Source organism: Phoxinus phoxinus, assembly GCF_949152265.1.
Source record: "Phoxinus phoxinus genome assembly, chromosome: 2".
Taxonomy (NCBI): Eukaryota; Metazoa; Chordata; class Actinopteri; order Cypriniformes; family Leuciscidae; genus Phoxinus; species Phoxinus phoxinus.
The window spans coordinates 23,045,646-23,071,309 of NC_136877.1; the positions used below are offsets into that span (position 1 = coordinate 23,045,646).

Consider the following 25,664-nt stretch of genomic DNA (forward strand, 5'->3'; position numbering starts at 1 on the left):
AAGACCAGACTACCTATTTGATTTTCTTTTGGATCCATTGCACATTAAATCGTACATTTTTGGCTGGTTTTTGATTAATTTGGCTGTGGTGGTTGGCTTTTCTGAAACAATTTGGCCGTGAATTGAGCTGAATTGCTTCCTAATACTAACCCTAACACAGTGCTCTCCCTCCTCTCTTTCTCTGTATCTCTTTCTCTCTGTTCTTTTCCCTCTCTTGGATTCCCCCCCGCGTTGTGTTCTCTCTTTCTTTCATCTACTCTCCCTCTATAGAGCTACAGGGTAAGTATGTTTTTCCACGCAAAGCTGTGGCTCACTTAGATTCTTCTCACTCGTTTCTCTGCATGGCCCTTTAACCCGGCCTCAACTCGAAAAAGACCCCAACACGTCTGCAGACAGCTCGGATTTAACCCCCACATGTCATTTTGGCTTGACAACTTACAAGTGATTTCTCCCATTATAACAGCTGAGGGTTTGCTTAGTGCATGATTTTGCTGATGCCGTCCCAGCATGCATGCTGCCTGTGTTCCTGGAAGCAGTTCTTCTGCGGCTAACTGACTTTGCTCCCTCAGCAAAGGTCACGACCATCTCTAACAATCTAGTCTGCATGAGTTAACCTTTTAACTTCCTCTGGGAGGTTCAATGTGTTTCATTAAGAGTAGATGTTCGATCGCAGAGTTCAGAGGCGTCTGTCTCCATCTGTTGTGTAGGTGCTAGTCGGAGTAGTTCGTTTTGTTCTGTGTTCACATTATTGTTGGAGGCTGGAAGAGAGAATGATCCTCATGTTCTAATGCTGTATTCCCTCTTGTCACTTTTTTTTTCTTCTGATTGTTCTTTACAATCTTCTTATTTTTCCATTTGACCTTCTGTTTTGTCTGATACTTTGGCCATTTCTCATTCTGTCCATTCTCCACCTTGTTTCATCCCTCTCCCTGTCTTCCTTCCCTTCTTTTCTGTTATGCTCTCTGTCACCCCCTTTAGGCAGGGGGGACCTTCAGCCTCAGCTGGACAGCGCCATGCAGGATGTGAATGACATGTACCTGCTGATGGAGGAGACCGAGAAGCAGGCGGTGCGGCGAGCTCTAGTGGAGGAGAGAGGACGCTTCTGTACCTTCATCGGCTTCCTGCAGCCTGTAGTGGTACTGCCCACCTCAACCCCACATACATCAACTGTACAGCCGCTCCGCTCATTAACTCTTTCCCCGCCATTGGCGGAATTTTACGTCATTTATGAGACAACGCTTCCCCAGCCATTGATTTTCTGGTTTTCCGTGTTTTCACTGTTATGTGGTAGGGGGGTGCTATTACGCATCTTCTGAAAGAATAGAAAATCTCTTTCGAAAATCTATTCTATTCTTTAGAAGAATAGAAAAAAGGAGCAGAAACAAGCAATAAAAGCATTGGGACATGATTTTATCAGCTTTTTGTTCAAAATGTTGCTTTTTTATGAAACTTAACCACATTGACAAGTGTTGATAAAAAAGAATGCGTGAAACTAGAATAAAACCTGATTTGTTTTGTTTTTTAAGCTGAGGCTCTGTTCTTTCTTTTGATATATTGCATGTTCATATATTCATATTCAATATATATTAAATATATACATATATTAAATATTCTGGGGGCCATGAATTTTTTGTGAAAATGATAAAACACGCTGGCGGTTGCTGGCACCTTTTTCTAAAAAATGCTGGCGGGGAAAGAGTTAAAGCAGCTTTTTGCTTTTTTCGCTTTTTGCTTGCAGGTTTCTCTATAGAGCTCCCCCTACAGCTTCGGAATAGATATTTGACAACACTGTCGAAAAACTCGTTGGCGACTCTCAGATACCAGAGGCTAGTAGATCAACGACATCAAAGCAGACGGGACTTTCTTTAAAACATCTTCCTCATTCGGGTTCGAACAGCATGAGGGAGCGCAATAATGACATCATTTTAGCAGATTTTTTTTGCCGTAAAGCAATTTGTTACATCGCGAGACCTGATATCACACGATTCTTCCTAATGCGCCGTCGCCGGCCCAAAGTTGCAAGGGTGGTTTTTCCGCTCACAGGCGATAGGGGTTATTCATTCAATTAGGCAGAAATAGCTCTTTAAGGTAACATTGCAGATTACTAAATTTTTTGATCTATGAACTATTTGTTCTTCTCCCTTGTGTAATTGTCAGAATGGAGAGATTGCCATGTTGGGAGAGATCACTCATCTCCAGGCCATTATTGATGACCTCACCGTGTTAACCACAGACCCCCACAAACTGCCCCCAGCCAGCGAGCAGGTGCACATGCTCCTTACACACTTCAGTCATCATGTAGCATGTGAGGTGCTTTACAGAAACAAACCATAGGAAGACCATTCATATTACAGTTGTGTCTCTCTCCATCTCTTTCTTTCAGGTAATAAAAGACCTTAAGGGTTCTGATTACTCTTGGTCGTACCAGACTCCCCCCTCCTCTCCCAGCAGCTCCGGATCCAGGAAAAGCAGCATGTGCAGGTGAGAGCAAGAGTGATGAAGAAATAAAGAGACAGTGATGTTAAATCTTTATTTATTTCTCCTGGATAGGTTTGTTGCTTGTGCTGTGTACTATGTTGCTTGGCTTTTCATTGTTGTAATTGCTGTTTGTTGCACACAAAAAAACAGTACAGTTTACTGCAAAATATAAATTGCTGAATGGAAGCTCATACTTGTAACTAAACTTGTATTTGGCTAGAAAATCAAGCTTATGTTGTGCTTTGAAACACGGTCACTGGTATTGAGCTGGTCTAAGCTGGTAGACCATCTTGGGCCAGCAAACAAACCAGATGCACCTTACAATGAAAATTCTGTCATCATTTACTCACCGTCACATTGGTTTAACCTATACTTTTGTTCATATTCAAGACACAAATTAAGATGTTTTTAACGAAACCTAAAATTTCTGTCCCTTCATTGAAAGCCCATTACACCAAAACTGACGTTTCAAAAAGTTCATAAATACATCATAAAAGTAATTCATATTAATTGAGCTGTTTTATAAAATAAAATAAAAACGTTTTCTTTTTAATTTAGGCTTCGTACATACGTCAACAACATACATTGAGCACATCAAATGGTAAACGGAATCTCAACTATACTTGCGTGACAATGTCTTTATAAACTTTTTGAAGCATCAAAAGTTTTAGCTGAATGGACCTTCAATGGGACAGAAATCTCTCAGGGTTCATTAGAAATATCTTCATTTGTGTTTCAAATAAAAACCTTAAGTGTTTGGAGGGAATGACATGAGGGTGAGTAAATGATGACAGAATTGTGATTTTTGGTGAACTATTCCTTTAAGGGGATGCTAATGCCACTGACCATCTTGCATAAGTTAAATGACTAGCTCGAAACTAGCTAATGACTTAATTTTCCAACAGGTCTATATTTTGTGGAAGTGTGTGTATATTTTGAATGCAAACATGTGTGTACTATAAGAAAGGAAGGGCTGCTGATGCTACTGCTGCTGCGCTACACAATCTCCCTGTATGTTGGCATCCCATGTAACCTCCTAACTGCATATTAGTCACAAGAGACAGAGCACTGCGGCCATTAAATGTTATTTTGTATTCCTGTAAAAGCCTTGCTTTCAACGGCAATAGTTGAATGCTTATTGATTCATGTTATTCATCCATTGAGTCCTTGTGATTACAGTTAACAAAATAAGACTACAGTAGCTTGTATACTATGATTTTATTACTTTTCTAATTCTCTAGCAATTAGTGCGCCTGATGAGCGTAACTTCAGTGCTGTGCTCTTTTAAATGAATATTCCAGGTTAAATACATTTTAAACCCCATTAGCAGAATGTGTCTAATATCCCTGTACTGTTTTTAACCCGGAATATGATGAAACAATTACTTCAATAAGAAGTGAAAGCATTTCAAGATCGCTTTTACATAACCAGCCCCTTTAGAGTTTTTGATTAGACCATTAGTGTTTTGCCTTGGCTCCAGGGCCAATTAAAGCTTCATTTTGTAGTAGTGTCATTTAGTACCTGTTTGTGTGTGCCGCCTCGCATGGAGTCATGGGGGTTGATTCAAGTGCGTTGGCTGCAAAGCGCCGACACATCTGAACACAGCCTTCAATCTCCATACAAGGCCTCCTGTGTCACGCCTGTCAAACTTTGTCTTACATATGTTCTCCCTCTGCCCCTCCCCCCCTCCCACCTCCCACCCCACCCTGACCTCCATACTTACCCATCAACCCCTGCTCGAGACCTTTGTTTCTCCATCTCCTCTTCACCCTCTACTTTTATCTCATCTATCATCTATCATTATCACGTAATTTTTCTTTACATCAATCACAAAATGCTTGACTTCATCTGTTCCTGTCATCCTGTAAAACCCTCTCATGCTCATTCTAACCTTGTGGGTGTGGTTCACACTCACCACCAAATAACCTGCCCATATTTGACCCTCCGTACCCCACCCTTGTACCCTGGTCCTCTGCCCTGTCACACTTTCCCTTGCCCCTGCAGCAGTGTAAACAGCGCCCATAGTAGTGCCTCTCGATCCTCTGGTGGCTCTCAGACTCACTCACCCAGTTCGTCCTGTCGCTACCGCAGCCTGGCCCAACCGCTAACAACCGCTGCACACCGCCTCAGCAGCGTCTCCTCCCACGACTCCGGCTTCATCTCCCAGGACGCCAACGTCTACTCCAAACCCCCGTCACCCATGCCCTCCGATATAACCAGCCAGGTATTTATTTCTTGTTTATTTGTGTTTCTTATTTCCTGTTGTCTTAAAGAAATGTTGGTAATGTAAAGATACAGTTAACTGTTTTTGTCAGGGGTGATATATAAGTCAAATTGACCCTTGTAAAACAAGAGCAAACACATCAATTGTTGTAATATATGGTAAATAATTATTTATTATATAAACTACTGTTTGGGGTCAGTAAGATGTTTAAAAAATGGCTGACTCTTTTGTCTTTATTTTATTACTGATCAAAAGTTTTGGGGTCAGTAAGATGTTTTGAAAGAAGTTTGTTACGCTTACCAAGACTGCATTTATTTGATCAAAAATACAATTCAAAACAGTAATATTATGAAATGTCACTATCATTTTAATAGCTGTTTGAATATATTTTAAAATGTAATTTATTCCTGTGATGGCAAGGCTAAATTTTCAGCATCATTACTCCAGTCTTCAGTGTCACATGATCCTAAAGTCATGATCCTATGTGTGAGTAAAATCTAAATTAAATCTAAAAAGTCTTTAACTGACATATTTGATCAATTTAATGCATCTGTATATGTAAAAATAAAAAATAAAAATAAGTTAGCCAAAATTGTAGTGCTAACACATCTGTGTCTCAGCTTTAAACATGCAGCAATATTCCCTCTCTGAAAGATTTACAGTGACCTCTTGTGGACAAGGCTCATGAAACTGAAAAAAATATGAACTTCTGTATATCAAACAGTTCTTGACCAATGTTTAGAATGTGGTTGAGGCAGATTTTTTTACATTCTCTGGTAAAAAAAAAAAATGTTTTAGAAAGAGCTTGAAATTTGCTTGTGAAGCTTTGTATGTGGAACATAGGCTTTACATTATGTACACAGACAAGATACTTCTACTTCCTTAAGCACGTTTCTTGGAGTAAAGCAAAAGAAATGCACTTGTCTCGGAGCTCACATGCTACTCTCTCCATCGGATAAAAATTGGATTTTTCAATACATGGCCGAGATGTGACACTGAAGAATTAGCATGTTGCGGGTCAACCTAGCATAGAACATTCAGAAACACACCAGGCAATGTTAATTTTTAGATGGCAGATTAAGCACAGGAATAAACAACCCTTTGAATCGTTTAGTTTCTTTTTAGTCAAGCGGTCAAGATAAAATTATTACAGAGGTTTATTTATTACTTAAACCCCTAACCAGGATGTTAAATTACTAGCCATACACACTCACACACCTCTACAATGTGGTAGATATGAAAACAACCAGCAGATGGCAACATATTCATTTAAGAGAGAGAGAGAGAGAGAGAGAGAGAGAGAGAGAGAGAGAGAGAGAGAGAGAGAGAGAGAGAGAGAGAGAGAGAGAGAGAGAGTTAACAAAAGTAGCACTCAACTTTTAGAAATCCTAAAGATTGTACATCCTGTTTTTTGTGTTGTGTTTCATTTAAGCATTAAAAATCTATTTTCGCATTGCATTAAAAGTATAATAAAATATTATAGATATTATAAATGTTATAATAATTATTGTAAATATTTATGAGCTTGGGGTTGGAAAGATTTTTAAAATGTCTTTCAGGCTAAATTTATTTTTTAAGTAAAAACTGTAATATTGTTAAAAAAAACTCAGAATCTTGCGCTATGCACCTTTAACAGTTTTCAATTTAAATTGTAATTTATTATTTTAATGACAGCTTAATTGTCCGCAATGACACATGATTATTCAGAGAGCACTCTAATATCCCGATTTGGTGCTCAAGAAACATTTCTCATTAGTTGCTGCTTTTTTGTGGCAAATCATGTAATACAGTACATTTTTTATGATACTTTGATGAATAGAAAATTCAAAAGAACATTTATATGTAATTTAATTTTTTGGTCACAGTGTAATCAATTCAATTTAGTGTAATCAATTCAACCCTAATGAACAAAAGTATTGATTAATTAATAAAATAATGTATTTATTTTGTATTAATTCAGTGATTTAAAATCACTGACTACAAACTCTTCTCTCCAATAGTAATTAATATGGCAACTCTAAATATGACAAGCCAAATGACTTGAAGTCCTTCGGTTAAAAACTGTTTTACATTTAAAATGTCTTTTATCTGTTTATGAAGTGTGCATTTATTATAAGCAGTATACCACAAAATATCCAAAGAATTCAAACTTTGACAGAGCCCCTCTGAATGGTTCCCTCGCTGTAAAAAAGCAAAGTTGCTGCCTTCATTTTTTTAAGTTCAATCAACTTGGATGTTTAAGTCATTTCAACTTAAATTAAATTAAATTGAATCTTGTATAACTTGAAACAAGGTTGAAAATTGTTGAATTCTTAAATTGCTTAACTTATTTTGATGAGTTGAAGCAATTTAAAAACATATGTTGTCATAACTTATTGATCATATACTTTTTGTACAGTGCTGCTTATAGCCCGTCTACTCTTGTCTCTCTTGCAGAAGTCATCAAGTTCAGCGTCCTCAGAAGCATCTGAGACCTGCCAGTCAGTTAGTGAGTGTAGCTCTCCAACCACAGTAAGTACGGAGCGCTGTGTCCTTCAGACATACATGTGCTGAAACTGTCAGTGATATTTTGTACTTGTCCGTGTGACCCATGAGGGTTTTGATACCGACTGGCAGATTGGGGTCTTCACTTTCTTTCTTGCCGGTATCAGCTTTGTGTTGTCATCAGATCTGATCTTCCCTGCCGCTCTCAGCATGGATCTGCAAAGTCACACGCAAAGGCTCCCATACCGTTGTGTAAAGGGGGTCTCTTGCTACTCTGACGGTCTCGATCTTATCTCTCCATTCCGCAGTTTGGCTCGTCCTTCGCTACCTTCCGCCCTGCTCTCTCTCACACTGGCTCCATCAGGCCTTTCTCTGTCATACTTCCTGCGTCCCCACCCTATAACCGCTCCCCTGGATCCAACACACCCTCTCCCACATCCAAGGTTCCTTGCTGGAAGGTTTGTCTTCATTGGCACTTGTCATTGCAGTTTTGTTTATTTCCTCTTCTTTTATGTGCGTTCTTGTGTGTTGAATACGTGCCTCCTGAATAACACTTTTTGACAGTGCTCCATTTTGGTTTCATTCTGCTTAACCCCATCCATTACCTCATTTTGCTTTTTAACACGCACCTTTTCTGTTGGCTGTTTGATCCTGGTTTCAAATCTCTGGCTGTGAGATTTGCTAAACCGAGCAGGCCACGGAAGGTACCTGTTAGTTTATCCGACTCAAACAGTGACGCAAACACTGAGATTGGGCTTTTTCTAAAGCACATTGTTGAAAGGACACTCAAACTGCTGGATCGTGGGCCAGGCTTCTCTCCCGCCCCTGAGACCGTTGCATTTGTTGCTTTACACTGCCTTGAACTAACCGCTTGTACTTCCTCAGGACTGGTCCAAGGTAGGTTCCAGTGAGCAGCCGTTGGCCAGCACGCTTCAGAGGAGGAAGGAGCCTCTTGATAGGCTGAGGGAGGCAGAAACCTCTCCTCAGTCACAGGGGTATTCTGGGATGCATTCGGAAGACCCCCAGAGGCCAAGGATGACCCCGGCTACTATAGCTGCCAAGGTAACTTTCACCATGTGAAACATTCATCATGCAGATTTTAATTTTGAAAATGCCAAGCGTTTTTTATTTGGCGAATACATAATCTGCCTGTTTGCTTAGGGCTGTTTTTTCAAATATGGATGGTTCTGGCCTTGAGAATTTAATAAGGCAGTGGTTTAAAATTATTTAAAAAAAATGACTTAAAATAAAGCTAAAACCGTTAAAAATCTAAATTTAAACTGACATCATATTTATTTTAATTTGTTCCCATAACAAGTTCTCATGGTCTTCTAAACCTGGAGGGAATTTTAAAAGTGTGATTTTTCCCCCCAAAAAAACTATAATGAATATAATTTGTTATGTTGAGCTATAGGTATAGTTATGTATACCTATAAGGTAGAAATAGCAATTTGTGAGTAAAAAATCATAAATCAAATAAAAAAAAACTGGAATGACAAACAACTAGAAAAGTTATTTAAATTCACAATAATTATTTTTTTATTATTAATTTTTTTTATACATTCATTGCTAGTTCCTGGTAGCTAATGCATTAACGAATAATGATAAGAAATTGAACCCTACAGTAAATAACTTCCACTAAATTAAAAAGTTTGAAAATGAGCAGCCTTCATATATTACGATTGACAATGGGAATTCTTAGAGGAAATACATTGAGAACCACTGTAATAAAGGTTTTTTTTTTTTAAGTCTTAAAACACATTTTACTCTTACTGGCTTATTAAGTTTGTCCATTAACAGTGTCCAACATTGACATCCATTCATCAGAATACATTTTTCTACATTTTTGCAACATCATGAACATTTCAATCACAGTGTCATTTCCACCGCATCTCAATTGATTTATTGATGTATTGCATTAAGCATTTTCAGCGCATCTTTAGTTAGCTGGTTATGTATAATAAATAAACATTTCAGTTATACTTTCACAGTTTTTACAAAATTGTTTGGAATTGGCGTTTTTCTTCTTCTTCATGTAATATATTTAATTTTTACTGACACTGGTTTCTCATTGATAAACAAGTACTCTAACCTTTGAAAAATCTGTTTGTTCGTTTGTTCACTCCATAATTGTGAGACAGTCGTAATTCATGTATCACAATACATATTTATTTCACTCTTTAATCATTTATTCAAGGTTTTTTGATAGTTACTTTTTTTTAAAAAATATATTCACTTTTTACAGTTTAATATTCAAAATACATATGCACACATTGAAGAAAATGTGTGGAGTCTGTTCTTGATGTAACTGTATGTATATATTGTGTTATGGTGCAGCATGGTGAGGAGGTCTCTCCGGCTGCTAGTGATCTGGCCATGGTTCTGACACGAGGCCTCAGCATGGAGCAGCAGAAGAGCAGCCGAGACTCCCTTCAGTACTCTAGTGGATACAGCACTCAGACAACTACTCCCTCCTGCTCAGAAGATACCATCCCCTCACAGGGTAATGCACAGTCAGAAACACCCACATGTACTCAGTAACTCACAGCTATTTACTCATTATTCATTTGAAAACAAGTTATGAGATTTGAAAAGTGGGATTTATTTATTTTTTGGTCAGGCTCCGATTATGATGGTTACTCAGTGAATGGAGACACTGAGGCCGACGGTCAGGCTGAATTCGATAAATCCTCCACGATTCCTCGCCACAGTAATATCGCCCAGAACTACCGGCGCATGATACAGACTAAGCGTCCCGCCAGCACAGCAGGCCTGCCCAGCGGAGTGGGCGCTCTGGGCGGACCACCCGGCGGAGGCGGAGGCACGGCCACCATTCGCCGAACACCATCTACGAAGCCCGGGGTGAGGCGCACCCTCTCTAATGCTGGCCCTATTCCTATACGCCCACCCATCGTGCCAGTCAAGACCCCCACTGTGCCTGACTCACCCGGCGGGAACGCAGGCCCTCCCGCCCGTGTGGGCAGCGAAGAATGTGTCTTTTATGTGCCGGATGACGCCTCCCCGGGAGCGCTGGAGTACGTGAAGGCCTCTCCAAAGCGGCTGAGCCTGCCCAACACAGCCTGGGGTTCAGGGGGCGTGGGCGGCTTAGAGATGAGCGTGTACGGCCAACCGGGCGAAGAAGATCACCTGCTGGCTGCAAACCGCCACAGTCTGGTGGAGAAGATCGGGGAGCTGGTGGCCAGCGCTCACGCCTTAGGTGAGGGCCAGTTCCCCTTCCCCTTGCTTCCGAACCAGCCCCCGCCGGGCCCCGAGCCCGAGCCGGACCCCGAAGTGCCCTCGGAGGGTGAGGACATGCTGAGGTCTATTCGTCGAGGCGTGCGACTGCGCAAAACCGTCTCCAACGACCGCTCAGCGCCCCGGATTTTGTGATGCCTCCTGGAGAGATGGGAGAATAAGAGCGAAGTAACCCAGAAAAAAAAACTTCACAATGACTCTCTTTAGGAAGCGAGCTATGAAAAAGAGGATTAAAAAATTAAATGTTTAAAAGTCATTATAGAAATAATGAATAACAGTAATGAAAAAAAGTAAATGATATGTAACAGCAGGCTCAGGCCACTATAACTCTTAGCGTGTCCGAACGCATGTTTGTCTTATTAACACGCCCATCACTGCGGGATAGTTGAACTGTAGTGAGACAATTAACTAATGAAAGAACAAGGGGCCAGGATGTTTGGGGGATTTTTGTGGTCCGCTCCAGATCTTCGCATGGTCCCCCTAGAATAACAGCCCTCCTCAAACTATGGACCCCAGGAATCAGTGCTGGAGAAGCTCATGGGGTACGCAGGTTCTCTTTGAAAATCCTTGCTCTCTCTAACCCCACCCTCACCTCCAGTAAATTTGACATCACATCCTGAAAGTCTAGTTGGTATTGCTGTTGTGTGTTGGTCTGCAGTCTGGAGGTGAGCAGGGCTCTGCTGCAGGTCAGCTCGTGGTTGCGTAGAGGGACGGGATTTATCTTTTATTTGTACACTTCCGTGGTTTCGTTTTATTTACAAGCAAGTAATCGCCTCCTAGCTCCTATGAGTAGGAAACGTATATGTCAGGTATGTGGATTTTTGTAGAATTAGGGTTTAAAAACCACCATGATAATGTGGAGCAATAATGCTTTTTTTTTCCTTTGATGGGGGAAGGTTTCAAAGATCAGCTTTTAATAAAGCTGTACGTTTTTGATGTTCAGGTGTCTTCGGGGAAGCAGATGCTTTCGAAGACTTCTTGTCGAGTCTAATTATGGCTTATTTTAAAAGAAAATGAGAAATAGAGAGGATGCAGAGCACTTTCAAGGTGTAGTTTAGACCACTAGTTGTCACTGTGGCCACACTATGTGTGGTGAATGCTGTGAGACGCCGCGGTCACGTGCCCTGGTACTTAGGGAGACAAATGTGCGTAGCAATGTCAGGATATAGGAAAAAGAGAGTGATGGGATGTGAAAGAGGTAGGAAGAATGATTTGGAAGTTCTTTACAGTAGGGTTCAATTTCTTAACATTACACGTTAATGCATTAGCTACCAGGAACTAGCGATGAACAGCAATACATCTAGGTTAATGTTAAATTCTACTTGGTCTGATTCATTTTTAAAAATTTCAAGCAGTATGAATTAGCCTGTTTTTTTCAACAAGGACACATTAATCTGATCAAAAGTGACAAAGACTTTTATAATGTATTATACGATTTGTATTTCAAATAAATACTTTTATTTCAAACTCGCTATTCATTAAATAATCCTGAAAAAAGATTAATCACGGTTTTCATAAAAGTATTAAGCAGGATTGATCGTAGATCATGTGACACTGGAGTAATGGCTGCTGAATATTCAGCTTTGCAATCACAGGAATAAATTACATTGTAATTATATATATTAAAATATAAAACAGTTATTTTACATTTTTACAATATTATGTGTTTTTACTGTATTTTTGATCAAATAAATGCAGTTTTAGGGAGCATAAGAGACTTCTTTGAAAAACATTCACATATATATGTTCATTGTTAGCTTTTGATACCTATTGCGGTAACTGTTAACCAATTGAACCTTATTGTAAAGTGTGACTAATGATCTTGAAAGGGATTTGGTTGATACATTATATTTAATTTCCAATTTGAGCTTCTTAAAATATGAGTTTTTCAGAAATGGTCTTTTACTTGTCAAGCCTCAAACCACAGTCCCCTGATATATCCGTAGGAGGAGTGGAGAGAATGAGCTAAGATGAAGGCACACACCTGGCTGCCATTTTTTGGGACATTAAAAAATGAACTTTGGTTCTGCAGAGGGAAGAAAGGGATGAATAAAGGAGGTGGAGAGAATGAACTCTGGGAAGAAACTCATCCAGTTGTTTATGATAAAAGCATTCCACTGCCTGTTATAGATAATATAGGAGTAAATACCTATGACGCGAAAGGTCGCAGGTTACCCCGGTTCACCGGACGTGAAGAAAAACAATGCTCTGTGATGATACTGGATGTGGAAGTGATATGTAGGAGGTCAAAACATAGTTTTAGTCATGTAGTGTCTGTTTGTGAGTGACTTTCTGTTCTCCCAAGACTCCCTAAAACCCCTGCAGTCATAAATAGTGCTGTTGCGCCAGACACTTGCTCCATACTCAGACTTTTGGGTTGTTTTTTTGAATTATTTATTTTGCATAGAGCACTCTGTTTTAGGAATGCCTGTAGCGTGTTCAAAAGGGAAAAGTATGTCTGCTTTGTGAAAGTATGTACGAGTGTACCGATCTCTTGCCGAAAATAGCGCCGTTCTGGAACTCGGAGGCCGTATTGAGAGCAGGCTGGAATGAAAGAACGGGGTTACGGCAATTCAAAGCCCACACTGCCAGCCGGTGAAAGAGCAGGTCAGAAATTTGTATATATTCATATACATACATGCATATACTGTAAAAGAAGGTGAACAGTACTAGTAGCTTCACTAAAAACAAATGCCCCACATAAATGTTGTCTTGCTATGGGGTGGGTGAAGAATCAACGACAAGTGCATTGACTTAGGCAGCAATATAGTGAAGTCTGCTGGACGAAGAGAAACAAATATCTGTTACATATCCACGTTTCATGTGAAGCTTCATGGCCTGCAAATCACATACAGCTCTCAGAAGTTCAATTCACAGCATTAAATACACAGACACGTAAAGGCAGGAGAATTCGACAGGAAGGAAGATAGAGAGTGGACGAGAAGTGAAAGAAGAATGAAATGAGTAAGCGTGAGAAAGACAAGGCCAGCAGAGAATAATTGCTGAAAGAAACAGGTGGGAAGCGAAGCGGAGAAGAAGTGAGAGGGAAGAAAGACACAAAAGCCTGATTGCAGGTAGTTGGCTTACCGTTGTCTCTTTATTGTAACGTCAGTCTCTGCAGGTTTCTGCTCTCGAGGTCATGAAGCAAGATGACAGTTAAAAGCCCCTCTAGAGGAAACTGGTGGATATAGAAAAACTACCACTTATGTGCTCAGCCTTCAGCGTCTAAATACACACATACTCACACAGCAGATTGACTATTTTGGTTCTCAGGTGATTCTAAACAAATGTTCTCTTTGTTTTGTTCTCTGTGTTTAACATTACTCGCGTCATGTTCATTTGTCTCCCGCTGAATGTCATGATATTCTCACTATAAGGCAGCAATCACAATTCAGCTGTGAAAATGTGATTTTATTGGCCTGTTGTCTTACACCTGAAATTTGTGAAGCTCAGAATTCAGAATTTGTCCAATACGCTCTCATGGAAATTCGTAACTATTTTATGTTTGGACGAATTTTGGAGTGGGACCCAGGGCGGTCGATAACCCACACTGACGATTAGGTTTAGACTTGGACCTTCATGCTTCTAAAAATCATACTTTTCCATACAAATCACATTGTACAAAAACTTATACGAAATCACCACCCTCACTCTAAAAAATGCTGGGATGTTTCAACCCATATTTGGGTCAAACAAGAACAAACCCAACCATTGGTTTAAATTTTAACTTGAATTTTTAAACCTGATGGTTGGGTTTGTCCATATTTGACCCAAACATGGGTTGAAACAACCACGTTTTCTCATGAGATTGGGTTGTTTGTTCCTTGAACAGCCCTGGTTATTTTAGTTATTATCAGGGAAGAAGTGCTTTAGAAATATATGTGCTTTGATGATGTGTAAATGTGATTTTTGAGAGCAATATTTTATTTTAATCCTAACATCATCTCACAACAAAGGAAGCTCTTATAAAGAGCTATCCCGAGCGTCTCCCACTTTCACCTAAAAGTAAATCATTAAAAAAAAATGAAATGCGTCCCTTCCAGATGATAATTTTGATGGGATTTGCTGTTACCAGGTGAACCATTAGTAAGTAGGCTAGCACATTGGATATATTTTTTGTAAACTGAACAAGTGTCTTCAGTTCTGCCTTCACATACAATTGGTTGGTACGTTAAGCCAATCAAATGCCAAAAAAAAAATAAGTCTATTGGCTATCCTTTATATTTACATTAAGTAATTGACCAAATCCTATAGAGTTAGCACAATCAATAAGTATAATGTTAGCCTTAAGCAACTTTATGCCTTTTTGATATTCACTCAGTCCATTCACTACTGCACTCAAGCCTTTTCTATGGCGTCCCATTTCCTTCTGCGTTGTGATTCACATCTCTAAGTTAAAATGGCTACAGACAATAAATGATCATGTGGTGTGGGTGACAAGAGGGATGAAATGCTCATTTAGACCGGAACACGTGCAGCCCCCATCTTTATCCACCCGCTGTTCGTGGAAAATGGAGAAATGCCCTGAATGACACCCGTCTCCCACGCTGACACGCTCGGTTCAGCCACAACACTGCGATTTCCGCTCGCTGTCATCTCCACCGCGCGCTCGTGGAAGGAGTGCTTGGCAACCGGGTGTCATGGAAACTGGGCCGTATGTCTTACGCCGTTAGCCTGAGTTGAGGGTCTTTTCTTTCCCGCTCGCATACAAGCATCACCCACATGCCTAACAACAGGCTCTACAGCTCAACACTTAGCCGGTGTACATGACTATTTTTTAATACTTCATTCTCATGTAAAAGATATGACGTGTGTATTTGTTTTGTTTTTGTTATTTTCGTCCGAGCCCATCCTCCCCTCCTTCATCCTCTGACTGAAGTTGAGTAACGCTACAGGTTCTGTCGTCTCTGTCTTTCTTATTTCTCGCTTCCTCTTCTGCTTTAATTTATTGTGCTGTTTTCCTAAGGCTAATGTGCCACTGTTGCTGATAACATCATTTCCCTTTTTTGGTAATATTTATCCTTCTAATTTTTGTTAAGTTTAGTCACAGCTAATGTAACAAAACACACTGTGATGATTCCAGTATTAATAAAAGTTGTACTTAAACTGTGTGACGTGAAGAATATTCCTTTGTACTATGTTAACATTTTTGTGAGGAAAAAGAAAATAAATTTCATAGGGTCGGACTCGGGATGGTGTATGGAAGCACATAAACAAACAAAAATCTTTCATTGCAAAAGGTTGAAATTATGAGATAAACTCGAAATTATGACATTCAAAGTCATGTTAACGTTAGTTATGATTATGAAATAAAAAGTCAAAATGATGACACAATGTCAATTGACAAATTATGACAAATATGTCCGATTTAACATTAAAGGCAGAACAGTTTCTGTCATTTTATTGTGTCTGCGTGAGGTAATCGCAGCTGCTAACACACACAAGCTCTTGAAACCCCGCCCTCTGCAGCAGCTCATTTGCATTTAAAGGGCCAGGCACAAAACGGTGCGTTTCTGCAAACCCTCAAAAAGTGACAAATTTAACATGCTATATATAAATATCTGTGGGGTATTTTGTGCTAAAACGTCACACACACACTCTGGGGACATCAGAGATTAATTTTACATCTTGTGCAAAGGGCATTTTACCACCCCTTTAATGGCAACCATCTATCTATCCCAATGTTCAAAAGAAGGTTCAAGTGTCTGTCTCAATGGAGCTTCAAAGTCGCTACATGAGCTCAGTCGAGAAATAAGGGTCTTATCTAGTGAAACGATCATCATTTAAAAAATATATATATATATATACAGTATATATACTTTTCAACCACAATTGTTCGTCTTGCACTGGTCTGCGCGATGCGCCACGTATTACGTTATCATGTTGGAAAGGTCACAATTTTTTTTTAAATAATAATAAAAATGTATTAATACAAAGATGTCGGATGATTTTGAAGTTGGAGGAGAACATGAGATGGAGTTTTTCGCCCTTCCCATACTTTTTTGAACCGGAGTACACAGACAAATAACTTAGATAGATGGCGTGAACGTGACCTTTCCAACATGATTATGTAATGCGTGGTGCGACGCAGACCAGCACAAGATGAACAATTATGTTTAAAAAGTGTATACTTTTTTCTCTTTTTTTTTAAATGACCGATCGTTTCACCAGATAAGACTTTTATTTCTCGATCATGTAGAGACTTTGAAGCTGCATTGAGACAGACATTTGAACCTTCTCTTGAACATTGGGATAGATGGTTGCCACTGAAGTCAATTCTGTGTAGAAAAAGCCTGGAATGTTTTCCTCAAAAACCTACATTTATTTTCGACTGAAGAAAGAAAGACATGGATATCTTGGATGACATCGGGGTGAGTAAATGATCAGCAAAACATTTTTTTGAAAGTGAACTAATCCTTTAAGTAGCTTTTATAAACATGCCTTTACTGGTAAAAAAAAAAAAAACATTAGGCTACTGGTACACGAATCTTGAGACAACGCCTATTGCCTATAGTGCAAGTTGCTTTCAGTTCAAACAGCTCAAACATGCATTTTAGTCTGGGAATTGCTTAAACCCTCTCTGTAAAACCTATTATTATGTCATAATTTACCACCTAGCAGGCAGAAATGAGATTCCGGGATGGTGGTAGTGATAATAATGTAAAAACAGATTCTGTCCTGCCTAGTGCACGTGCACACACAAATACAAAAAAGACACGGGATGATTGAAGTTCAGCTTGCAGGTGCTCAGCAGGTAAGAAAAGATCAATCTGATAAATTTAGTGTGTGCAAGGTTTATTTCAGACGCCAGGTGGCATCAAAGCGTTTACTACTATACAGCCAGATACTGAAAGTTTGTTCGAATTTTTTCAATATGTAGAATTTGAAGTTGAAACACAAATAAATCTTGTCTTTCACACTGAACAAAATCTTGTCTTTCACAATGAAAATAAACAACTTGCAAAACCCCTGTAATTAAAATCACAAGTCAGTCTCTAATCACCAATCTTCTGCTTAGCCTTACAATAACGACTTTCAACAGTAAAGACTGAGATTAGCTATTCAGCTCCGTTATTTGCTGAGAAAGCCCTTGAAGGTGTATGTCCCAGCTGCACACTGGACTGCTCAGAGCTCAAGTGTGTATCTTTAATGATAGTCAAGTCGCTTCATCTATAGAAAACACTTCCGCGACTTAATTAGAACGTCTTCTGAGCTCGTCATCTCTCCGGAGTGTTTTTAAACCACACGAATGCAACTTTAATTAAAAATAAGTAGGCCACGATTAATTTAAGAAATCTTAACAATGATATTCAACGGTAGTCTACAATAAAGGGATTAGACGATCGAGAAAAAAAGTGCTCGAGCTCATTCAGTTTTCCATCCTATTTACACCATCATATTCATGCTGGATACCGGCTGCATGTCTACTGAACCCTGCAGGTGAGTAAATAAATATGATCTTGATTTGATTTCTCATTTGACTAAACTGTTGGTTGTGGGGGGAGCTATTTGAAAGTGTAGTTTGTCTAGCAAAAGTTGAATCACCATTTGATAGGTCAACAACCAGTACTATCCATTCATTCTCCAAACCACTAATAAGATTGTGGTTCTGATCCCATATGAACGGTTGTCTATGCTGGAGATTTTATATAGGCCTACTGTAGAAGATTTTTTTTTTTTTTTTTTTAGGTAAGAATGTTTTTTTAGTTTTTTTTTAACCAAAATTATATTTTGTTTAGTAGTCTACTTAAACTTCTGCAGATAAAGTAATTTCATCAAATATTATATTACTTTTATAGTAATACTTGTATAGAAATGCTTCAAAAATGTGAAGCATTTTTAACCTGCTAATTTCAAACCATTAAACAGCTAGTAGTAGCTAAACAATAGCTGACAGGGTTGGGGTATGTTGAAACATTTCTTTAAAAAGTGTTACAACCATCCCCTTACATACAACTAAGAAAAGTTTATTCTTTAATAATTTGACAAAATGCCCATATTGGAAAAGAACGAGAACTGATGATGTTTCAAGAAGACAATGTTAAAAGCCAGTGGAGGATTCTGAGACCTCAGACCAACTGAAACTTTAATGTTGTCTGGAGCCATTTGGCAGCTCAAAGCTAAAGGAAGTGAGGGGTAAAATGTGCACTATGCCCACCACTCTAAGGTTAACAACATTCATCTGTCACTGTGCAGAAGAAGACTGGCTTTTTTGATTTAGATAGTTTTTGGATCGTTAATTAGAGCTCACAGCGGGTGATCGGTCAGAATCACGCAAGATTTCTTCATCAGAAGTATTTATTGACTTTACAACTGCATGATTGAATATGTACATTGATGTGTGGTTCTGAAACAGATAAATAAATAAAAACAATAACCATTAGTTGAATGCAAATGAATGATTATCGTGCAACAAACCTCTATTTGTATTAACTGTATCCTTTTCTACTAATATAGCAGGAATAAAATACAATAACATTTTAACATGGCCGAAACTGGCATTAAAAGAATGAACAAAGCTGTTCTGCGGGTCTAAACCGCTCCAATTATAACAATGAGAAAGGATAAACCATTCGCAATACAATGGCTCCCTCTGCTGGTCACATAAATAACTACACCAGGCCGCGCCGAGAGGTGTCACGTGACAACTAGCGTACATGCGGGAGGTGCGTGCTCTATAGCAAATTAACTGGAATGAAGGCGAATATCACCGCGATAACTCACAAACTGCGCAGAGGGTGCTTAACTGGTATTCTGCAATGTGAAACCAAAGAATAATGCCTGAGTGGCAACCTATACATCGCTAGAAAGAAACATAACAACACGAGGCCTAGCCGGCAGGAAAAGCTAAGCTTATATTTAGTACACTGAACAGAAAACACTAACAACCTAGCTTTCACAATGACAATATAAGAACAACGAAATACTGATTCTTACTTGTAAAGACGCACACAAAAGTAGGACAGTTGTATTAAGGCGGGTTGTAAGTCCGTGCAGTCAGCGAACAATACTAGCAAAAAGTCTCGGACAGAATGCTACAAGCGTGCAGCGAGCCTGAGTCGACTTGTGATTGGCTAAGAGTCCAGGTGAAGCGAGGCGTCATCCAGTAGGAGAGAGAAAGTCACAGTAAAGTGTCTGATGCTTAGCGAACACCAGGGGGCCTTTTTTACAGCCGCCCCCAGATTACTGAAGGGAATCTGCATCAGAGGAAAAGGCGCCCAATCGTCCGTTAGTGATTAGTCTGGCAACTCTGGAAGCTGGATGAGTCGAGCCACAGGGCGGGTGTACGACCGGTCTCCTACTTTCACTTCAGCAGATCGTATTTTACCGTCGAGGCCGGGGAAGACGCTAGTCACTGTACCCACTGGCCACAGTGAGCGAGGGAACTGCGGGTCGATGATGAGGACCGTCTTGCCGATGTGCAGGTCTGGGTTTTCAATATTCCACTTCTGTCGGGCCTGGAGGCTGGGCAGATAGAAACGGATAAAATGCTTCCAGAAGTGGTCAGCCAACAGCTGGCTATGGCGCCAACGCCTACTGCTTAGGAGCTCGGAGTCAGGATACACCACCTGCGGGAGAGAGGCATCTGGCCGCCCAATGAGCAACGAGTTGGGAGTTATTGGATCAGGGTCGGCGATGTCTGCAGATGTGTAGCCTAATGGTTTGGAATTGAGGATCCCCTCAATCTCAACTAGTAGGGTTCTCAGTACCTCATCTGTCACAAGCTGGGATCCAAGGGTGACTTGCAGGGCTTGTTTTACTGAGCGTATCTCACGCTCCCAGCAGCCGCCAAAGTGGGGGGCGTTAGGTGGATTAAACTTCCAGTCGATCTGCTGAGAGGCGAGTTGAGCTTTGATGTCGGGAGCAAGGTCAGCGAATGCTTCCCGGAGCTCTCGATCGCCACCTCTGAAGTTAGTCCCCTGGTCTGAGATCAGCTCGAACGGCTTTCCTCTGCGGGCGATGAACCGCCTCAGGGCCATGAGGAATGAGTCTGCATTCAAACTGGAGAGCAGATCGATATGCACGGCTCGGGTGGTCATGCATTTAAAGATTATTCCCCAGCGTTTTTCACGCCTCCTTCCAATCGCTACCGAGTATGGCCCGAAACAGTCTACTCCTGTTGAGTAAAATGCTGGCTTGAAAAGTCGGACTCTGGATGGAGGTAGGTCGGCCATTTTAGGGATTTGTGGCTTTCCGCGCCATTTCTGACACTCTTGACACTTGCGCTGAAAGCGGCGGATAGCCTCTCGCCCTCCTGGTACCCAATACTTGCGGCGCATCTCTGAGAAGACCCTCTCTGGGCCTGGATGGTGCAAGCGGTCATCATAATCTTGGATGAGCAGCTGCGTGACTGGGTGTTTGGCATCCAGCACCACCGGGTGAACAGTATCCAGTTCCAGTTGGTTACTATGGCGCAGACGTCCGCCAACGCGGATGAGTTTGTCACTGTGGTCGAACTCTGGCGCCAGCTTGAGAAGTCTGCTGCTCTTGGCGACTGGTTTCCCTGATTGCAGCTGGGCATAGTCAATAGGAAAACTGTCTTGTTGGACCTGTTGTAGTAGGGCCAGCTGGGCTTGCCTATAGGCTGTGACGTTGCCGGGGGCCGCCCCATGTACAGTCTTAGTTGTGGCGGTCAGGAGGTCTTTAAAGGAAGAGAACTGCTTAACGTCAGGGAGCTGACTTAGCGTGGTAGTAGTGAAGCCGCAGAATGGAGGTTTTTTGAGCTCTTCACCGTGATCTGCCTCTGTCTGAATCTGAGGACTTTGTGGCCATTTGTCTGGGTCACACCACAAGAAGGTTGGGCCTTGACCCCACCGGCTGTCTGGTGTCAATGTGTCGAGAGGTTTGCCACGAGTTAAGTCGTCGGCAGGGTTTTGTGCAGAGTCCACGTACCGCCATGTGTCGCCCTCGGTGAGATCTTGAATCTCTGCCACACGTGTGCCAACAAACACTTTAAATCGGCATGACTCCGACTGCAGCCACTTGAGCACGGTAGTAGAGTCCGACCAGAGTACCACCCGCTGGATGTGCAATGTGAGTTCAGATTTGAGGATCCGAGCCATTTGTGCTCCGGTCAGAGCAGCGCATAACTCCAGGCGTGGGATTGACTGCTGCTTTTTTGGAGCAACTCTGGATCTTGCAGTGATGAAGGCTACTTGGACGACTCCATGAGGATTCTCGGTTCGGAGGTATGCCACAGAGCCATAGGCTCGCTCTGAGGCATCACAGAACACGTGGATCTCACGCTCACAGGTGGGAGAGTCTAACTCACGGCCAGTGTAACACCTCGGAAGTGCAATGCTCTGTAGGTGAGGTAACTCGTCCTCCCACTCTCTCCATGCGGCTAGCAGGTGATCCGGCAGAGCAGGGTCGTCCCAATCACGCTTTTTCTCCCACAGGTGTTGGATGACAACTTTGGCCCTAGTGGTGTAAGGTACTAAAAACCCGAGGGGGTCATATTGACTTGCCACCACTTTGTAGATGGAGCGCATAGTGACAACTTCTTCAGTGGCTACAGTCTCTCGACACTTGAAGGACAGGGTGTCCTCTCGACAGTCCCACTGCAGGCCCAGGGCTGATTCTTCTTGACCTGGGTGACCTTGGGCGATCCACTTTTCAGCACTAGCCGATCTCGCCTCAGCAGGGAGGTGACGGATGGTGTCTGGATGGGTACTGGCCCACTGCCGTAATTCAAAGCCTCCCTCGGCAAGGAGAGACTGCAGCTTGTCGATGATGGGCTTGGCATCTTCAACTGTAGGCACACTCTGAAGACAGTTATCTACATAGAAATGTCTTAACACAGAGTTTCTCACTGCATCAGCTGGCTGAGTATGGTCGGTGACGTGCTTCTGTAGGGCGTATGTAGCACAGCAGGGGCTACAGGTAGTGCCGAAGGGAAGCACCTTCCACTGGTAGACTGTGGGTTGTTCATCACGTTTGAGCTCCCTCCAGAGGAAGCGGAGGAGAGGTTCATCCTCCGGGAGGAGCCTCACCTGGTGAAACATCCCCCGTATGTCACTGCTGAAGGCCACACAATGTTCTCTGAAACGCAGGAGAACTGAAAGGAGAGGTGGACCAAGGGTTGGACCCGGGAGCAGGAGTTTGTTCAAGTCAGCGGCGCTGTACTGGAAAGAGCAATTAAAAACCACTCGGTGCTTGCCATTATGCTCGACAAGGTGGTGAGGGATGTACCAGCTGCTTGAGGTGTTCTCTGTGCCATGGGGTAGTTTCGCCACATAGCCAGCCTGTTCAAGTCTCTGGATCTCTGCGTTGTAGACTTGGGCCGTCTCAGGGTTCTTCGCCAGCCGCCTTTCCATATTCCGGAGCTGAGGAAGTACTGCCTCCTTTGGTGCACAGAGCTGGGGAAAGTTTTTCACGCGGAGAAGAGGAGTAGCATAGCGGTGGACACCATCAACATCTACTCGCACCGTCTGTTTATCCAAGCATTCAAGGGCCTCCTTGTCCTGCCGTGACCTCGTACTGGCCTTTTCGCTGCGCCATGGGAGGACGTCCAGCTGCCACAGTCTCTCGACATGCTGGTAGATGTCAGCTGGAGGTGCCCCGAAGGTGGTGAAAAGACAGCGTTGTTCGATCAGGTACTGCTTTAGATAGTTGGTCGGACCTTGCAGCGTCCATCCGAGACGGGTACGGACAGCAACCGGTGCACCAGGGGGACCAAAGATGACTGGCTCAACTGGAGTCACCAAGTGGGGGTGGTCTGAGCCAATGAGCAGTAGCGGAACAATGTCCTTGAATGAAGGGATAGGAAGCTTCTTCAAATGTCTGTATTTGCTCTGCAGTGCTTTGAAGGGATATGTGTGCTGGCCCAGCCCGAGCTTGGGTGCGGTAAAGGCTCCTTGGATGTTGTATACCATGGCTGGAGAACAGGCTGGAGAGATGCTAAATGAGACAGCCGCCCCGTGAAGCGTCTGCAGCTCCTGTCTGACTGTACGCAGGGGCAAATCCTCGAGCTGTCCTTGAAGTCCCAGTTGTTGGACTGCCGGTTGGAGGAGCAGGGTGCGTTCAGAGCCGTCGTCTAGCACAGCGTATGTCTCTAGAGTTTGGTCACCATGGCGGAGGATAACTTTACTGACCTTGAGAAGCACACGATGGCCCTGCGGTGGCTTGCCAATGTATAGCACTTGGTCTGCACTTGGTATGGGCAAAGGTTTGCTCTCACTGTACTTCACCTGGTCAGGCCTTCTCTCAGCTTTGTCAGTCTTGGCTAGACTTCTCTCGCTGACATCGTGCAGAGCAAGCAGGTGTCTACTGTTGCATGTTTTACAGCACATCTTCAGATCACATTCAGCTGATCTGTGTTCTCTGCCGCATCGCCAACATCGGTTGTTGTCCTGAATCCAGTTACGTTTCTGGGTGGCGCTGAGGAGTTTGAAATTTGCGCAACTATTCAGAGTGTGCTTGTAGTTCTCACAGAATGGGCAGAACTTCTTTGCATCTAGACTGGTTGAAGGAGTGGATTTGGCCGGCTCCCTAACCGATTTGGGTTCAGCCCCCAGCATGAGAACTGAGGCCCTAGGGGACGACTTGACAGTACTCTTGGAGTCTCTGGGCTTAGATCCAGTGTCCTTTCTCAATCGATATTGTGCTACATCCTCCTGGATCTGAAGCTCGTATTCCAACCAATCTGCTAGGTCCAGAAGAGTGGGGATAGGAATGCGGAGCGGGTGGATGTAGCGCCTGAAACTGGACCTCAGGTCGTGCGGTAGCTTGCCCAGTAGACGGGTGACATGAGAACCACAGTCCAGCTCAACTTGCCCCTTTAAACCGAGCTGCTCCAACATGCTCACCAGGGATCTGACGTTCAGGGCGAACAACCTGAATGACTTGATGTCTCCACTCTGAATGTTAGGGCCATCCATCAATTCAGCAATACGCTGAAGGGCGAGTTGGTGTGGCTGCCCGTACTGCTGGTTTAAAGCTGCCATAGTGTCAGTGAAGGGGTAATCAGAATTGCTGTAAGAATCTGCCACCAGCAATGCTTCCTCCAGCTTCAGATGATCCACTAAAATCTGGAACTTGAAACGTTCAGTGGCATCTCTTGGAAGGAGATTGTCTAGGGCAATACGGAGTCTCGCAAAGTCTCTTGGGTTAGGACAGTTGAAGTTCGGGATGGTAGGAGTGGGCCCTCTGTATGTTCTTTCCTGTCCACCAGGAGGGGTCACTGAGCGTCGGCGTCTGGGCTCGTGCCGAGGTGAAGTGGGACTACGTCTCTCACGCTGGTCTGGAGAGTAGCTGCGGCGGCGTGCAGGAGAGTAGTCACCTCGGCGTGATGGTTCTTTGTATTCTCTGGAGGAATAACAAGAGTCTCTGTAGCTGGCGTGGCGCTCAGGTGAGCGGCGGTGGCTGGACTGCTCATAATTATAGTGAGAACCGTAGCGCCCTTCCCTGGACTCATAGCCTCGTCGCGGGGCCTGGTGTTTGTTGCGTACTGACTCAGGAGAGCGCTTTGGTGAGGGAGAGTCATACCTGGTTGATTCCCTGTAGTCCTTTGTCTCTCTGCTGTAGTCATGACGCCTGTCAGAGGACCGTTGTGGTGGTGTCTCCCTGTCCTGGAAGTAGACTGATTTGTACCGGCTAGGAGCACCTCCATAATCCAGCCCTTCTCTGTAAAGTCTATCTCTGGCAGTTACAGTACGTGGCTCAGGACGGAAACTGCTGGGCTCCGCTTTAGCTCTGAGCTGCTCGTTCTGTATTTTTAATTCCTCCATTGATGCTAGGAGATCTTCCCTTTCATGCTCTAGTATCCGGCGCTCCCTTCTCCACTCATCTGCAGAAGATTCCCATTTGTCAGTGACTGACCATCGCGCTGGGCTGTGATGCAGCTGACCTTCTGGGGATGCAGAGCGTGAATCAGGTCTGCTGTGGTCCTCTTCGTCTAGCCGCTCTCTGGACTGTGACTCAGAAGACTTCTTGGTTTGAGATTTGGTCGGGAGATCAGACAAGTCATAATCTTGCAAGTAGTTAGGGAGGGACCGCTGCCTCCTGGATCGTGCACTAGACTCTTTATCCGAGGTGGTAGACATCTTGCTCCGCTGCAAGCTCTGGATCCGGCTCGAAGGACCACTTTGTGCAGAAGAAGACTGGCTTTTTTGATTTAGATAGTTTTTGGATCGTTAATTAGAGCTCACAGCGGGTGATCGGTCAGAATCACGCAAGATTTCTTCATCAGAAGTATTTATTGACTTTACAACTGCATGATTGA

At 42.7% G+C, this 25,664-nt stretch overlaps 1 protein-coding gene across 8 annotated transcripts in view; it reads left to right on the forward strand.

Annotated features, from left to right (window-relative positions):
• mtss1lb (MTSS I-BAR domain containing 2b) overlaps positions 1–15,546 on the forward strand; it is an 80,533-nt gene extending 64,987 nt beyond the window's left edge. For 2 of the 8 annotated variants that reach the window (XM_079600512.1, XM_079600513.1), the window contains exons 7-15: positions 979–1,136; positions 2,158–2,265; positions 2,384–2,481; positions 4,483–4,702; positions 7,139–7,213; positions 7,495–7,644; positions 8,072–8,248; positions 9,524–9,689; positions 9,807–15,546. In XM_079600512.1, coding sequence (XP_079456638.1) covers positions 979–1,136; positions 2,158–2,265; positions 2,384–2,481; positions 4,483–4,702; positions 7,139–7,213; positions 7,495–7,644; positions 8,072–8,248; positions 9,524–9,689; positions 9,807–10,576 — 1,922 coding nt within the window. In that variant the 3' untranslated portion in view covers positions 10,577–15,546. The remainder of the gene's footprint in view (positions 1–978; positions 1,137–2,157; positions 2,266–2,383; positions 2,482–4,482; positions 4,703–7,138; positions 7,214–7,494; positions 7,645–8,071; positions 8,249–9,523; positions 9,690–9,806) is intronic. The other 6 variants (XM_079600514.1, XM_079600516.1, XM_079600515.1 and 3 more) reach the window with 3 other exon arrangements.
• Positions 15,547–25,664: the final 10,118 nt, after the last annotated feature.